The following is a 16,640-nucleotide window of genomic DNA, read 5'->3' as shown; positions in this document are numbered from 1 at the left end:
GTGGTTCATTTAGTATAAACAAAATTATAGCAATTTATAGTTTTTTTTTGCTGAGGATTGGGAATATGGCTTAGTGGTAGAGTGCTTGCCTAACATGTATGAAGCCCTAGGTTCGATTCCTCAGTACCACAGAAACAGAAAAAGCTGTAAGTGGCACTATGGCTCAAGTGGCAGAGCACTAACCTTGAGCAAAAAGAAGCTCTGGGACAGAGCCCAGGCCCTGAGTTCAAACACCAGGACTAGCCCGCCCCCCCCCCAAAATAGTTGTCTTTTGCTTAATTAATTTCTATATTTCTTTATAAATTATGTTACAATTCCATGGATTAAATGATTTTGGAGTTAATTTTAAACATGGGTGTGTTTAATAGTATGGTTTAACTGTAACGTAGCAAGTGAATCTAAGATACCAAGTACCTTGGTGTGTGTGTGTGTGTGTGTGTGTGTGTGTGTGTGTGTGTGTGTGTGTGTGTGTGTGTGTGTGTGTGTGTGTGTGTGTGTGTGTGTGTGTGTGTGTGTGTGTGTGTTTATAGTATGGTTTAACTGTAACATAGCAAGTGAATCTAAGATACCAAGTACCTTGGTGTGTGTGTGTGTGTGTGTGTGTGTGTGTGTGTGTGTGTGTGTGTGTGTGTGTGTGTGTGTGTGTGTGTGTGTGTGTGTGTGTGTGTGTGTGTTTATAGTATGGTTTAACTGTAACATAGCAAGTGAATCTAAGATATCAAGTAACTTGGTGTGTTTGAGTGCTGGTACTGGGACTTGAACTCGGGGCCTGGATATTGTTCTTCCGCTTTTTTGCTAAATACCTGTGCTCTACCACTTAAGTCACAGCTTTACTTCTGTTTTTTTTGCTGGATAATTGGAGGTAAGTCTCAGGGCCTGGGCACTGTCCCTGAGCTCTTTTGCTCAAGGCTAGCGCTCTACTTCTTTGAGCCACAGCTCCACTTCTGGTTTTTGAGTGGATGATGAGAGATAACAGTCTCACAGGGACTTTTCTGCCTTGGCTGCCTTTGAACTGTGATCCTCAGATCTCAGTCTCCTCAGTAGCTAGGACTGCAGGTGTGAGCCACCAGTGCCCAGCTTGTTGAAGAATCTAAAGGCTTATGTTTGCAAACTGACAGGAAATAAAATGTAAGGTTTGATAATACTAACTGTAAACATTTACTCTTTACATGTTTTTTAGAAAGCAGAGTGAAGTGAGACCATGTGAATAAATTTAAGTGAAAACTTTATGCTTTAAAAATAAGCCTGTGTTCTTATTTATAAAGTATCTTTTAGTTATTGACAGAGATTTCAGCATTTCAGAATAGTAATCTTTGTATAGGTAATCAAGCATTGTAGTTTACTTTCATGTTAATAAGTCACATACAATTGACAGTGACAGCTAACTGAGCATAACCCTGTATCACACTATTCTTAGAGAACACAAATGTTATTAGTCTGTGTGTGTGTGTGTGTGTGTGTGTGTGTGTGTGTGTGTGTGTGTGTGTGTGTGTGTGTGTGTGTGTGTGTGTGTGTGTGTGTGTGTGTGTGTGTGTGTGTGTGTGTGTGTGTGTGTGTGTGCTCGTGCGTGCGTGTGCCTGCGTGCATACTGGTCTTGGTCATTGTCCCTGAGATTTTTTTGCTCAAGATTAGGACTTTATCATTTGAGCCACAGCTCCACTTCTGTCTTTTTGTTGTTGTTGTTGTTAATTGGAGATAAGAATCTCACATGATTTCCTGCCTAGGCTGGGCTTTCTACTGCAGTCTTTAGTTCTCAGCCTCCTGAGTAGTTAGGATTACAGGTGTGAGGCACAGGTGCCCAGCCATTTTTTTCCCCCTTATATTTCATGATTTATTCAGTTAAGAAAAAAAAGTTATATGGATTACCATTACCCATTTCCATTTACTGTGTATGCCAGTGTAAATTAAGAATATATTCACACATTCTATATTAGGCAACTGAACTGTTAAATATGGCCTAAAAAAAAGAAGTTAAGTTTTTTCCTTGTAGTCAACCAAGTTATTAAGTTGAAGAGTGGGTATAAACTTGGGTCTGTTTGGCTGGGTCTAGTTGGCTGGTAGAGACAGATGTTTGGGTAACTAAGTATGAAAGAAGGAAGAGTAAAAGCACTAGCCCACTGCTGCTTGCAATTTAATCTCCAAAGCTTTGGAAAATCAATTTTTGTTTTTGTTTTTGTTGTTGTTGTTGTTGGTGGTGGTGGTGGTCATGGGGTCCTAGGCACTGTTATTCAGCTCTTCAGCTCAAGGCTAGCGCTCTACCACTTGAGCCACAGCACAACTTCCGGTTTTCTGGTGGTTTATTGGAGATAAAGAGTCTTACGGACTTTGCTGTCTGGTCTGGCTTTGAACTGCAATCCTTAGATCTCAGCTTCCTGAGTTGCTAGCATTACAGACATGAGCCACCAGTGCCCAGCATTTTTTTTTTAAACTTGTCCTCTCATGAACTTATTAAGGAACAGAACCTAATCTGAACCATGTAAAGCTATTCTGATTCTTTCTTGTTGGCTTGGGCATACTGGGGTTTAGTGCTTTCTGGGCTGGTGCCCTGAGTCATGACTCCAGCCTAGCTTTTTGTTGTTATTTTAGAGATGGAGTCTTGCAATTGTTTTCTGCTTGGGCTGGCTTTGAACTGCCATCTTTCAGATCTCAGCCTTCTAAGTAGCAAGGATTATAAGTGTGAGATGCTGGTGTTCATCTATTTGTTTTTTTCTTTTTGAAACATGATGTCCGTATAAGTTCATAATGGCCTAGAATTTTATGTGTAGCTCAAACTGGCTCTGAAATTGCAGCCCTTCTACCTCAGCCTTTCAAGTGCTACAATTACAGGCATGTGTCATCATATATAACTATTTCTATTCTTTTGTTTATTTTTGGTTTAGTGCTGGTCCTGGGGCTTGAACTCAGGGCCTGAGTACTGTCCTTGAGCTTTTTTTTTTTTTTTTTTTTGTCGGTCGTGGGGTTTGAACTCTGGGCCTGGGCTCTGTCCCTCAGCTCTTCAGCTCAAGGAGAGTGCTCTACCACTTGAGCCACAGCACCACTTCCGGTTTTCTGGTGGTTTATTGGAGATAGGAGTCTCACGGTCTCTCCTGCCCGGGCTGGCTTTGAACCGCGATCCTCAGATCTCAGCCTCCTGAGTAGCTAGGATTACAGGCGTGAGCCACCAGCGCCCGGCTTGTCCTTGAGCTTTTATGCTTAAGGCTAGCACTCTACCACTTGAGCCATAGCTTCACTTCTGGCTTTTTTGGTAGTTTATTGGAGATAACAGTCTCATGGACTTCCTGCCCCAGCTGGCATGAGCCACTGGTGCTTGTCTATTTCTATTCTTTATACTAATGATTTCGAATATTTATATGCTTTGCTGTAAAAATATCATTATTATTATTGTTGTTGTTGTTATTTTGGTTGGTTGTGGGGCCTGGACTCTGGGCCTGGGTGCTGTCCCTCAGCTCTTCAGCTCAAGGCTAGCGCTCTACCACTTGAGCCATAGTGCCACTTCCGACTTTTTCTGTTTATGTGGTTCTGAGGAATTGAACACAGGGCCTCATGCATGCAAGGCAAGAACTCTACCATTGTGCCACCTTCCCAGCCCCAAAATATTATTTTTTGTGAAAGTCTTTTTGTTAGTTTTGGTTTGTTTTTAGTGGATTCTGATACTCATGTTAGATATTCATATATATGATATTCATAACACATAGTGCAACATTAGTAATCTTGGGATTTCAAAATATATTTGGATTCATGGGTTGTAAGCAAAGACCAATAGACTTAAACGATAATTTATTTAACCTGAACCCTTATAATGGACATTGCATTTTTCACTCATTGTTTTTTGTGGGGTGGCAGGGAGGGAGTGTTATAAAAGCTTTCACTCTTTTTTTTTTTTTTTTTAATTGCCATTCCTGGGCTTGAACTCAGGGCCTGGGCACTGTCCCCAAGCTTCTTTTCCTCAATGCTAGTCCTCTACCACTTGAGCCACAGCACCATTTCTGGCTTTTTTTGTTTATGTGGTACTAGGAATCCAACCCAGGGCTTCATGCTTGCTAGGCAAGCACTCCACCACTAAGCTACCTTCCCAGCCCCAGCTGTCACTCTTTTTGAATCCTGAAAAAATCCTGCTGAAAGTTTCTATACATCTGTCACTTTAGATATGTGGAAGTTTATCTGTAAGAAATAATATGAGAAATAGATTTTAAATTGTTATATCTGACTTGCCAAACTACAAGCTAGTTTGTGGTCTGTCTGTCTGTCTGTCTCTCTCTCTCTCTCTTTTTTTTTTTAGTCTCTTGTGCTAGGAGTGGTGGCAGGGATCCAATCATGCTTAAAGTCCATTCAATTCCAGGAAAAAGCAAGAGTCCATCTATCTCCACCAATAAGCAGATGGGCAGAGTGGTGTGCCCTGTAATCCCCTGTTATAATGGAAATGGAAATAGAATTGTGATCCAGGCTGGCTTAGGCACAAATGCGAGACACTATTTGAAAAATAACTAAAGCAAAAATGGTTAGAGGCATGGCTCAAGTGGTATAGTTCTGCCTGGTAAGTTCAAAGTCAGGAATTAAAACCTTAGTACTAGCTGGGCACCGGTGGCTCACTGTAATCCTAGCTACTCAGGAAGCTGAGATAGGAGGATTGTGGTTCAAAGCCAGCTCCGGCAGGAAAGTCAGTGAGACTCTTATCTCCAGTTAACAACCAGAAAACCAGACATGGCACTGTGGCACCCTGCTGAAGGGCACAGGGACAGCATCCAGGCCCAGAGTTCAAGCCCCACAACTGACAAAAAATTAAAATTAAAAAAACAAACAAAAACAAACCTTAGTACTGTTCAAAAAAAAAATCCTCAAATCCAACCAATCCAATTTTTTTTTTTTTTTTTTTTTGTCGGTCGTGGGGCTTGAACTCTGGGCCTGGGCTCTGTCCCTCAGCTCTTCAGCTCAAGGCAAGCGCTCTACCACTTGAGCTACAGCGCCACTTCCCAATCCAATTTTTTTTAAACCTTTTTTTTTTTTTTTTGCCAGTCCTAGGGCCTGAGCTCAAGGCCTAGGCACTATCCCTGAGCTTCTTTTGCTCAAGGCTAGAGCTCTACCACTTGAACCACAGCTTCACTTGGGGCCTTTTCTGTTAATGTGGTACTGAGGAATCAACCCAGGGCTTCATGCATGTTAAGCACACACTCTACCACTAAGCCATATTCCCAGCCCCATAAATCACTTTCTTTTCTTAGGTCCAAGATCAGGACTTGAACTTGGTATTTAATGTTTTTGCTCATTGACTAGTGCTCTACCAGTTGAGCCATGCCTCCAACTCCTTACACTCTACCACTAAGCCATCTTCCTAGCCCTTACATAATCTTAAAAAAATTATTGTTAAAATGATATACAGAGGGGTCACAGTTATATAAATCAGGTATTGAGTACATTTCTTTTTGAATAGTGTCATTTTCTCCCAATTTTTTTCCCTCCCGATCCCTTTTCCCCCCAAGATGTATGATTCATTTTCAATACAGTGTCTAGTAAGTATCACTTCTGAATTGGTTCACCCTTTGTCCCACTGTTTCTGTGCTTTCCCTTCCCCTCCCCAAATCAGATAAACTAATAAACAGAACAAAAGGAACAACAATCAAAAACAGTGACAAAGGGAAAAAAAAAAAACAAAAAAAACCCCCAAAATGTAAAAAGTTTGTTGTTGTTTCCATTTCTTGGAATTCATCTCAATAAGCATCATTTTATATGATCATACGCACATAGCTGTTGAGCCCTTTACATTGTCCTCCTTAGCATACACTTAAGTAGTAAGTTTTGAAATGAGAGTTTTTCACTTTTTTTTTTTTAAATTAGAGATAGGAGTCTCATGGACTTTCCTCCCCAGGCTAGCTTCAAACCATGATCCTCAGATCTCAGCCTGCTTAGTAGCCAGGATTACAGGCATGAGCCACCAGCATGGCTTTGCTTTTATTTAATTATTTTCTTCTAGACTGTCAGGGAGAGTGAGAGAGATGAAAAAACCATGATTCTCTTGTGCCTAGCAGACATATGACTTTAGATTTGATCCACCCAATACTGATTCAGTTTATACTATAAACGGAGGTATACCTCAGTGGGGCAGTATCTGCCTAGCATGTATGAGGTGTTACGTTTGATCTCTGGTACCCTACAAAGTTATGCAAACTGTTCTGAAAGGCCAAGTTGCTACTGCCTGATGACTGTAATCATTGCTGCTCAGGAGGCTGAGATCAGAGGATGAAGATTTGAAGCCAGCCAGAGTAGAAAAAGTCTGAGAGACTCTATCTTCAGTTAACAAGAAGCTGAGATATGGCTCAAATGATAGAACACTTGCTTTGATCAAAAAATCTAAGGGAGGAGCTGGGAAGGTGGCTCAGTGGTAGAGCACTTGCCTTGCATGTATGAGGCCCTGGGTTCGATTCCTCAGCACCACATAAGCAGAAAAAGCTGGAAGTGGTGCTTGGCTCAAGTGGTAGAGCATTAGCCTTGAGCTGAAGAGCTAAGGGAAACTGTGAGGCCCCAGTATCTGACCCCTTCCCGTGCAAAAAGTTTTAAAATGGAGTCCAAGTGTAATGTTGATGAGATTGTTGGAATGGCCCAAAACAGCATTTTTACGTTTTTTAGCAGGCTAGTATATCTCATCATTTCTGAAGCTCATTTATGCTTATCTTTACCATTTCAAATGATGTTAACTTAAAAACAATTATTCTGTGCTTTGTTCAAATAGTATTTGATAGTTTAGCTTTATCATTTTTGTTGTAAACTGATAATTGAAAGAATGTGTCTACTAATGTATGTATATTTTGAGTATAAGAATACTATCATATATAAAATTCTAGGATATTAATTCAGAACTGCTTTATTCATTAAAAATCAAGCCATGATTATCTATTACCGAATGAGTGATATAAATGGTCAATTTATGTTTTAGATCTTGGTAATGTTCTAACTTCTACTCCAAATGCCAAAACTGTTAATGGCAAAGCAGAAAGCAGTGACAGTGGAGCTGAGTCGGAGGAAGATGAGGCCCAAGAAGAAGTAAAGGGAACAAAGCAAAATGATAATGGTAAGTTTTAGATATCAGGTTAATAATTTTATACTAAATAAAAGGTCATTCGGTCCAGGTGCTGGTGACTCATGCCTCTAATCCTGGCTGAGATCTGAGGATCATGGTTTGAAGCCAGACTGGGCAGGAAAATCTATGAGACTCTTCCTATCATAAACTACTCAAAAAAAGCTGGAAGTGGCATTGTGGCTCAAAAGCACTGGCCTTGAGCAAAAAAATGAATTTCCAGGACTCGAGTTCAATTCCCAGGACTGGCAAAAAAAAAAAAAAAAAAAAGCATTCAGACATTGGCATGATTAGATACTGTGTGAGATCATTGCACATCCTGGGTTATGGCCTGTTGACCAAATGGCTCTGCTACATCTAGACTTAAGCGTAAATGACAGTGTTAATTGAAGGCTGACCAAGAATAGACCAAATGTAGTACCTGCCAAGAAGTATGTTATTTAAAAGGCAATGTTTCTGATGTGGATATACATGTTACTAAGAACCAGAAACAATTTAAATTCTCAGTATCTTATCAAGATTAAAGTGCACTCCAGAGAATAGAATATAGGTATGCATATTTGTGTGTGTGTGTGTGTACACGTATGTATGTGTGCATGTGTGCATGCATGTGTATTGGGGCTTGAACTCAGGGCCGCAGGCTCTTGCTTGGTACTATACTACTTAAGCCATACATCTACTTCTGACTTTTAGCTGGTTAATTGAATACAAAACTCTCATAGATTTTCCTGCCTGGGCTAGCTTAGAACTGTGATTCTCCAATTTCAGCTTCCTGGGTAGCTAGGATTACAGGTGTTAGCCACCTTTTCCCAGCTTGTTTTTGCTTTTTGTAGCCCTGAGAATCAAACTCAGGGCCTGATGTGTGCTAGGCAAGTGCTCTATCCTTAATCTTTAGGCCTAATTTTTGATGGAGAGGGAACACTGGAATTATGGGGTACTACGTTCCTAAATGTAACTTTGTTAGTAGGAGTTCCTATAAATTATGAGAAGATTATTTTAGAAAGAAAAAACCCCCCACTAAAACAGACTTAAAACACACTGTTACCACTTAGCTTTGTCTATACTTTCCAGCCTTTAACGTTCTTTTGCTTTTCCTTTTGCTGGTACCAAGGCTTAAATTTGAGGTCTCAAACCTGATTGGTTTAGCTTGCTTGGCTGGTGCCCTATCAGTTGAGTCATGCCTCCAGCTCTGCTTTTTGTTGATTATTTTGGAGATAGATTTGTGTAGACTTTTTTTTTTACTAAGGCAGTCTTTAAATGCAACCCTCAGGAACTCATTTTCCTGAGTAGGCAGTATAACAGGCATGAGCCACTGATACTTGGCCTGATAAATTATTTTTGAACGATACTTTAGAATAATCACAGGGAATGGAAGCAGTTTTAAAGTCAACATCATTTTTGGGGAGCTGTGCACTCTTCTCAAAGAGTGCTTCATCTTTCTGATTCAGGTAGGAAAGCCTTCAGAGAGAAATGACTAATAAGCCGGGTGCTGGTGGCTCATGCCTGTAATGCTAGCTACTCAGGAGGCCAAGATCTTAGGATCACAGTTCAAAGCCAGCCTGGGCAGGAAAGTCCATGAGACTCTTATGTCCAATTAACCACCAGAAAGCCGTAACTGGAGCTGTGGCTCAAGTGGTAGAGCCCTCGCCTTGAGCTGAAGAGCTAAGGGTCAGTGCCACAGTTCAAGCCCCATGACCCCCCCCCAAAAAAAAAAAAAAGACTAATAGCTATTAGACTATTTTATGCAGAAGTTGACTTACTATGAACTTTTCTGAATCTCTCTTCTCATAAAAGATAAGAAAATGAAGAAATTAGCAGATAATCTGGAACTTATTGTCACTAATGGCTATGATAAAGACAGCTTTGTTCAGGACATGCAGCACGAAGTTCATCCTGATTCTTCACTGAAAGGTGGAAATGCTGAAGAAGGAAAGTGTATAGAGCAGAACTTAGAGCCGACTGGAAACACTGTTGTCTGTGTTCATGAAGGTATTATCTTCAAATACTTTGTTTAGCCATTTCCCTATGGCTCAAATATTCTTTTAGTAATTTTGGGATATTTAGAAATAGTTTGAAAAAATTTACTGAATAGTATCTTAAGAGTTTATTAATAGTATGAGTGTTTAGCTTTGAAGATCTAAAATACAACTGGACATGATAACGTATACAGGATTCTAGGCATTCACATACAAACAGTTGTTCTACTAAAGGAGAATGCTCTTAAGGGAGGAACCCAACTGAACATTTAAAATATTTATCCAAATGAATTATCCAAATGAATTCCAGAAAATGGAAACCATGGGTTTTGTTATTATTGTCATTTTTGTTTGTTTTTGCTTTCTTTCTTTTTCCTTTTTTTTTTTTGTCTTTTTAGAGGGCAGAGAGGTGGTACAGAAAGGGAGGGAAGAATGGTGAACAAATGCATTCATGGTATTCAGTAGACACTGGAAAATGAACTGTGCAATTTGTGGACGGGGACAGGAGGGGAAAACTGGGGGAAAGCAAAAGAAGAGGTGACATTATCCAAGTTCTTAACTGACTTATGAAACGGTAACCCCTCTGTACAATACGTTAATAACAACAATACAATTACATATATATATATATATATATATATATATATATATATATATATATATATACACATATTTTTTTAATTTGAAAAGAATGTTTAGCTTTGAAAGGCAGAGAATTAGGACGAGGACCTTTTTTTTTTCCCTTTAAGATATAGTCTTCCTATGCAGCTGTGAATTTGTGATTCTCTGGCTTCAGCCTCTCAAGTGCTGGGATTATAGGCATATTGCATCATGACTCTGTGTTCAGAACTTTTATCATGACATATTCTTATTGTGTTCTTTTTTTTTTTTTTGGTCATGGAATTTGAACTCTGAGCCTGGGTGCTGCCCCTCAGCTCTTCAGCTCAAGGCTAGAGCTCTACCACTTAAGCCACAGCGCCACTTCCAGTTTTCTGGTGGTTTATTGAAGATAAGAGTCTCACAGACTTTCCTGCCTGGGCTGGCTTTGAACAGCGATCCTCAGATTTCAGCCCCCTGAGTAGCTGGAATTACAAGTGTGAGCCACCAGCATCTGGCTCTTACTTTGTTCTTAAGATATAATACCTTAAAATCTTTGACGTTTTTGTTCCTGATTTATTTATTTATGTTGTTGTTATTGATGTTGTTTGACAGCACTGGGGACTGAACTCCTAACCCTGAGCTTGCAGGTCAAGTGCTCTACCACTTCAACTATACCTCCAGTTTTCCTGATTTTTTTTCCCTCCAACCCTCACTCCCTCGTTTCTTCCATGGTCCCTGAGCTTTTTTGCCAAGGCTAGGAACCTACCACTTTTAGCCACAGTTCTACTTCTGGTTTTATGGTGGTTAATTGGAGATAAGAGTCTCACAGACTTTCTTGCCTGGGCTGGCTTTGAACCATGATCCTCAGATCTCAGCCTCCTGCGTACCTAGAATTACAGACGTGAGCCACAGGTGCTTGGCTAGTCTTTTATATTCTAGAGGTTGGTCTAGAGGGAGTCTATAGTATGTCTACACAGAATCATTAATGTTGCAGTAACTCTATCTAAAAATCAATGTGTAACAAATTTGAATAATTACATTTCAAATTAGATTTCCTGTGTGGCAGTTGTTTTGTCTTATATGGTTGTTAATTTTTCTAAGGTTTTATCTAGACAATGGTTTCATAGAATTCAATAATAAAAGCTTTGTAATAATTTAAATAAGAATTATTGACTAAATTTAAAGTTTTGGTAAGTTAACAATGATATGAATTAAAAGTACTTGTGTACCTGAAATTCTAGCACTTAGGAGGCTAAGCAGGAGGATTATGAGTTTGAGGCTAATATGGGGTAGATAGATAGATAGATAGGTAGGTAGATAGATAGATAGACTTGAAATATCAAATTTGTCTCTCAGTATGAACATAATATAGGGCTGATTAATTTAGAAAATGGAATATAAAAATGTATTTGTCTTCTATTAGAGTATAATTATCCTACCTGGACATTTGTTCATATTTAGATATAAATGATGATCATGTTGAAGATATTTCAGGAATTCAGCATTTGACAAGTGACTCAGACAGTGAAGTTTACTGTGATTCTATGGAACAGTTTGGACAAGAAGAGGTAAAAATGACATTTTTTGATTGGTAAGGTTTCAAAGTGGTATATCAGAATGTACGTCAGAACTTCTGTTAATAGTAGATGTACTTTCTGTTTATCACTTTGAAAAACGTACTCTTAAAATGTTTGAATATTTATATTTTGTGGCTTAAAGTATATATAATTCTAAAGTATTCAAAGAAACAAATTAATAATAGTTATCTTTCTATTATAATTATAATATATGTATAAATGTCTTGGGAGATGTGGGGCAAAAATACAGAGGATAAACATTTTAAGCAAGGGCCCTTGGTGAAAACTTTGATGAGGGAAATGGAATAATTTGCAAACAAATAAACCTGTTTCTTACATTGACTACAGTCCATTGCATTCAAGTTTTCAGTAAAAAACAGGTGCCCAGTGGCTCATGCTACAACCTGGTTACTTAGGAGACTGAGATCTGAGGATTATGGTTTGAAGCCAGCTTGGACAGGAAAGTCCAGGAGAATCTTACCTCCAATTAACTGCCAAAGGACCAAAAGTAGAGCTGTGGTTCAAGTGGGATAGCATGTTCCTTAAGTGAAAAAGATAAGGGGCAGCACCTAGGCCCTGAGTTCTAGTCCCAATCCTGCCACAAAAAAATGAGTGGAAATAATCTTCAATTTTTAGGTAAGATTCAGCAATCAGAGAAAAAGTTTTAAAAATTATAAAAAGTATGATTTTTCTTTCTGCTAGAGCTGTTTCTGGTAATTATGAAAATGTTTTTTGAAAATGACATCTGACTTTGGCATTTTTATATTTATCCACTTTTTCCTCTACCCCTGTTGTAAAGAAGTTCAGGGTATCCTATCATTTATCTTTGGCCTTCATGAAAGAATGATTTTTTAACTTTGTGTTTCCCTCTTTTTATTTCATAAATACAGTTGAATCTATGTTTTAATTTTCTCAAATTTTTAAAGTACATAAAGAACTTTTAACCTAAGGTCAAACAAAGGAGTAGCACAGATAGGCAAAATAATGATAAACCCGATGCCAGTAGCTCATGCCTATAATTCTTGACACTCAGGAAGCTGAGATCTGGAGGATCAAGGTTCAAAGACAAAGTCCAAGAGACTGTATCTCCAATTAACCAGCAAAATGCTGGACTGGAGATGTGACTCAAGTAGAACACTAGCTTTCATCAAGAAAATGGAGTGAGGGCTGGGAAGGTGGCTCAGTGGTAGAGCGCTTGCCTTGCATGCCTGAGGCCCTGGATTCCATTCCTCAGCACCACATAAGCAAAAAGAAAAAAGCCAGAAGTGGCGCTGTGGCTCAAGTGGTAGAGCGCTAGCCTTGAGCTGAAGAGCTGAGGGACAGTGCCCAGGCCCAGAGTTCAGGCCCCATGACCAGACCCCCCCCCCAAAAAAAAAAAAAAAAAAGAAAATGGAGTGAAAACAAGAGGGCATGGGTTCAAGCCCCAGAACCTAGACATATGTATGTGCACACACATATACATACACACTATTGTAAAGAGAGTAGGTGCTGGTGATTCACACCTGTAATCCTAGCTACTAAGGAGGCTGAGATCTGAGGATTGTGGTTCAAAGCCAGCCTGGGCAATAAAGTTTGTGAGACTCTTATCTACAATTAATCACAGAAAAAGCCAGAAGTGGTGCTGTAGCTCAAGTGGTAGAGTGCTAGCCTTGAGCAAAAGGAACTTAGGGATATCATCTAGGACTAGAGTTCAAGGCCCAGGACCAGCATAAATAAATAAATAAAATAAATAAATAAATAAATAAATAAATAAATAAATAAATAAATAAATAAGCCAAACTGAAATTAGTGAAAACTGAAAGCAATAAATGATAAAAATACTAGATTCCATTTTTTTCCTCATTTTGTTTTTTGTTTTGTATACTTATAGACAACATCATTCCTACCAATTTTTGTTTTGTATCTAGGAAGTCAATTCATATTTTCTTTTAGGAAAAGAATATTTGCAACAATAACACAAAACTGCCATTTTAGAAAAACAGTATTTTACTATGAAAACTTGGTGCTATACAATTTACGTTTACTTTAGCTGGGCACCGGCTCATGCCTAATAATCCTAGCTACTCGGGAGGCTGAGATCTGAGGATCACAGTATGAAGCCAGCTGGGGGAGAAAAGTCTGTGAGACTCTTACCGCCAATAAACTAGTCAGAAAAAGCCAGAATTGGTGCTGTGGTTCAAGTGGTAGATTGCTAGCCTTGAGCACAAAGAAGTTCAGAGACAGCACCCAGGTCCCTAAGTTGGATCTTCAGGACAGGGGGAAGAAAAAAAAAGGAAAAAACCCCAAACAATTTGTATTTACTTTTAATAAAGCCTCATTTTAAATTTGTAGTCTTTTGACAGCTTTACATCAAATAATGGACCCTTTCAATATTACTTGGCTGGTCATCCCAATCAGCACTTGGAAAATTGTGGTTTTTCTGAAGATGTTCAAGGTCTTCCTGGAAATGGCAACATTGGAAATGCCCAGATGGTAGCAGTTGAAGGAAAAGGCGAAGTAAAGCATGGAGGAGAAGATGGCAGAAATAATAGTGGAACACCACACCGTGAGAAGCGAGGTGGTGAAAGTGAGGAGTTCTCTGTCAGAAGAGGAAGAGGTGTGTATCGCCTTGCCCTTTCTTTATAAACTAACCAATGGAGCGGGGTGCTGGTGGCTCATGCCTATAATCCTAGCTACTCAGGAGGTTGAGATATGAGGATCGTGGTTTAGAGCCAGCTCCCTGGCAGCAAAGTCTATAAGACTCTTATCTCCAATTACCCAGAAAACTGGAAGTGGCACTGTGGCTCAAGTGGTAGAACTCTCGCCTTGATCTGAAGAACTCAGGGACAGCACCCAGGCCCAGAGTTCAAACCCCACAAAAAACCCCAACAAAACAACAACAAAAAAACAACAAATAAAAACTAACCAAGGAATGAAATGGAGAAATTCAGGTCAGAAGGGCACTAATATATTTGATGTGCAATGGTTAACTGCATAATATCTGCCTACTTTTCTTTTCTTTTTTTTTTTTTGGTCCAGTTGTGGGGCCTAAACTCTGGGCCTGGGCACTGTCCCTCAGCTCTTCAGCTCAAGGCTAGCACTCTATCACCTGAGCCACAGCACCACTTCTGGCTTTTTTCTTTTTGCTTATGTGGTGCTGAGGAATCAAACCCAGGGCCTCAAGCATGCAAGGCAAGCACTCTACCACTGAGCCACCTTCCCAGCCCCTCTTCTTACTTTTCTTTAGGCCAATTCTCTCCTCAGAAATGGTAGCACACGCACCAATGTTGGGGCTTGAGCTCAGGATCTTTGCTTTTTGTTTTTTTTTTTGTCAGTCCTGGGGCTTGAACTCAGGGCTTGGGCACTGGCCCTGAACTTCTTTTGCTCAAGGCTAGTGCTGTACCACTTGAGCCACAATGCCTTTTCTGGCCTTTTCTGTTTAAATGGTACTAAGGAATCGAACCCAGGGCTTCATGCAGGCTAGGCAAGCACTCTTACCACTAAGCCACATTCCCAGCCCAGGGATCTTGAATTTTTGCCTGGCCTTTTCACTCAAAGCTGGCAATCTACCACTGGAGCCACACTGCCACTTCTGGTTTTTAGCTGGTTAACTGGAGATAAAAGTCTCTTGGCTATATCTGCCCAGGCTGCTTTGAACTGAGATTACAAGTGTAAACTGGTGCCTGTTTGTTTTTTTTCCCTCCTCCTCTTCCTCCTCCCCCTCCTCCTCTTCCTCTTCCTTCTCTTCCTTGTTTGTTACTCTCATGCCACAGAGACAAGAAACCTAATTTATTATCAACATTTGTTATCAACATCTTTTTGCATTTAGTCCAATATATAAACCTGTAATGTTTGTGCCATATTGTTTTCCTTACCATTTTAATAGCCGGACTATGTTTTCCATTTTTCACTCCTTTCGAGACATACTTTTTTTTTTTTTTTTTTTGAGACAGAGTCTATATTGCCAAGGCTGACCTCAAATTCCTAGGCTCAAGTGATCAGTCTGTTTCAGTCTCCCAAGTGCTGAGATTATAGGTATGTGTCACCAGCTCAGCCACATTTAACTTTAATCACAGGAATTTAATATCCTTGTGTTGTTTTACTCACTGCTTTTGTCTGTTAGAACTTTTAGGGGTTCTGAATATAGAGTATAATTGGTGAATGTTGACAGCATACTATAAAGCAGTAAGTGAAAAGCTTTGGAGATTTTTCAGGAGAGTAAAATGTATGCATGGTCTCTACTTAATCAATAAAAATAACTTAAGGGCTGGGAGGGTGGCTCAGTGGTAGAGTGCTTGCCTTGCATGCATGAGGCCCTGACTTTGATTCCTCAGCACAAGATAAGCAGAAAAAGCCACAAATGGCACTTTGGCTCAAGTGGTAGAACACTAGCCTTGAGCTGAAGAGCTGAGAGAGCGCCCAGGCCCAGAGTTCAAGCCCCATGACTGAAAAAAACAAAACAAAACTTAAGATGTCAGATCCTGAAACTAGGTAAAGAATTTGGCTTTCTGCTATGGCATTTTCCAGTCTCAGTAGAGGAATAGAGAGTTAGAAAAATGCTACAAGACCTTTTGGGGGATACGTAGGAAATGCTTTCTCAAGAATTCATAGTATCCTATTAGAATTGTGTGTGTGTGTGTGTGTGTGTGTGTGTGTGTGTGTGTGTGTGTGTGTGTGTGTGTGTGTGTGTGTGTGTGTGTGTGTGTGTGTGTGTGTGTGTGTGTGTGTGTGTGTGTGTGTGTGTGTGTGTGTGTGTGTGTGTGTGTGTGTGTGTGTGTGTGTGGTACTGGGGTTGAACTCAGGACCTCACAGTAGGCAAGCACTCTACAACTTAAACCACTCTCCCAGATCTTTTTGACTGTTTTTTTTAAAGGATTTTTCTTTTTTCCTAGGCCATCTCAGGCTATAATCCTTCTACCTACCTATACCTGTCATGTCACTGTGGTCACAGGCACACACCACCATACCTCCCTTGTTGAGAAAGGGGTCTTGCTAACTTTTTAGCAAGGCCGGCCTCAGACTAGGATCCTCCTGATCTCTGCCTCCCATCACTGAAAGTATAGATGTGTATGATTGAGCCTTGCCAGAACCCTTTCGTATAGCAATGTATGGTAGAATTTTCAGGGGTCAATTAGGTAGCAATTGAGAGGACTTTGAATCTTGTTAAATTTTTAGGGAAAAAATTTTAGCATGTCCTCTGAACATGTGTATTATTTGTAAATTATATCCATGTAGTCATGTAATAGTATGTTACACATAGGCCTTTTGTAAATAATTTAAGAATATAGGAATATAGGTTTTTTATTTTTCCAATCCTGGAGTTTGAACTTGAGGCTTGGGCACTGTCCCTGAACTGCTTTTGCTCAAGGCTAGCACTCTACCACTTGAGTGACAGCACCATTTCTAGCTTTTCCTGTTTATGTGGTACTTAGGAATTGA

The 16,640-nt window shown here is 39.8% G+C and overlaps 1 protein-coding gene across 4 annotated transcripts in view; it reads left to right on the top strand.

The window, feature by feature from the left end:
* Nucleotides 1-16,640, top strand: part of Acbd5 (acyl-CoA binding domain containing 5) — a 38,025-nt gene that overhangs the window by 14,896 nt on the left and 6,489 nt on the right. For all 4 annotated transcript variants that reach the window (XM_069998277.1, XM_069998274.1, XM_069998275.1 and 1 more), the window contains 4 exons: nt 6,929-7,063; nt 8,864-9,058; nt 11,107-11,213; nt 13,554-13,818. In XM_069998277.1, coding sequence (XP_069854378.1) covers nt 6,929-7,063; nt 8,864-9,058; nt 11,107-11,213; nt 13,554-13,818 — 702 coding nt within the window. The remainder of the gene's footprint in view (nt 1-6,928; nt 7,064-8,863; nt 9,059-11,106; nt 11,214-13,553; nt 13,819-16,640) is intronic.

Source organism: Dipodomys merriami, unplaced genomic scaffold (assembly GCF_024711535.1).
Source record: "Dipodomys merriami isolate MVZ:Mamm:240054 unplaced genomic scaffold, mDipMer1.0.p SCAF_51, whole genome shotgun sequence".
Taxonomy (NCBI): domain Eukaryota; kingdom Metazoa; phylum Chordata; class Mammalia; order Rodentia; family Heteromyidae; genus Dipodomys; species Dipodomys merriami.
Note: the sequence above shows the minus strand (reverse complement) of the source record. Positions and strands in the feature narration are given on the sequence as shown.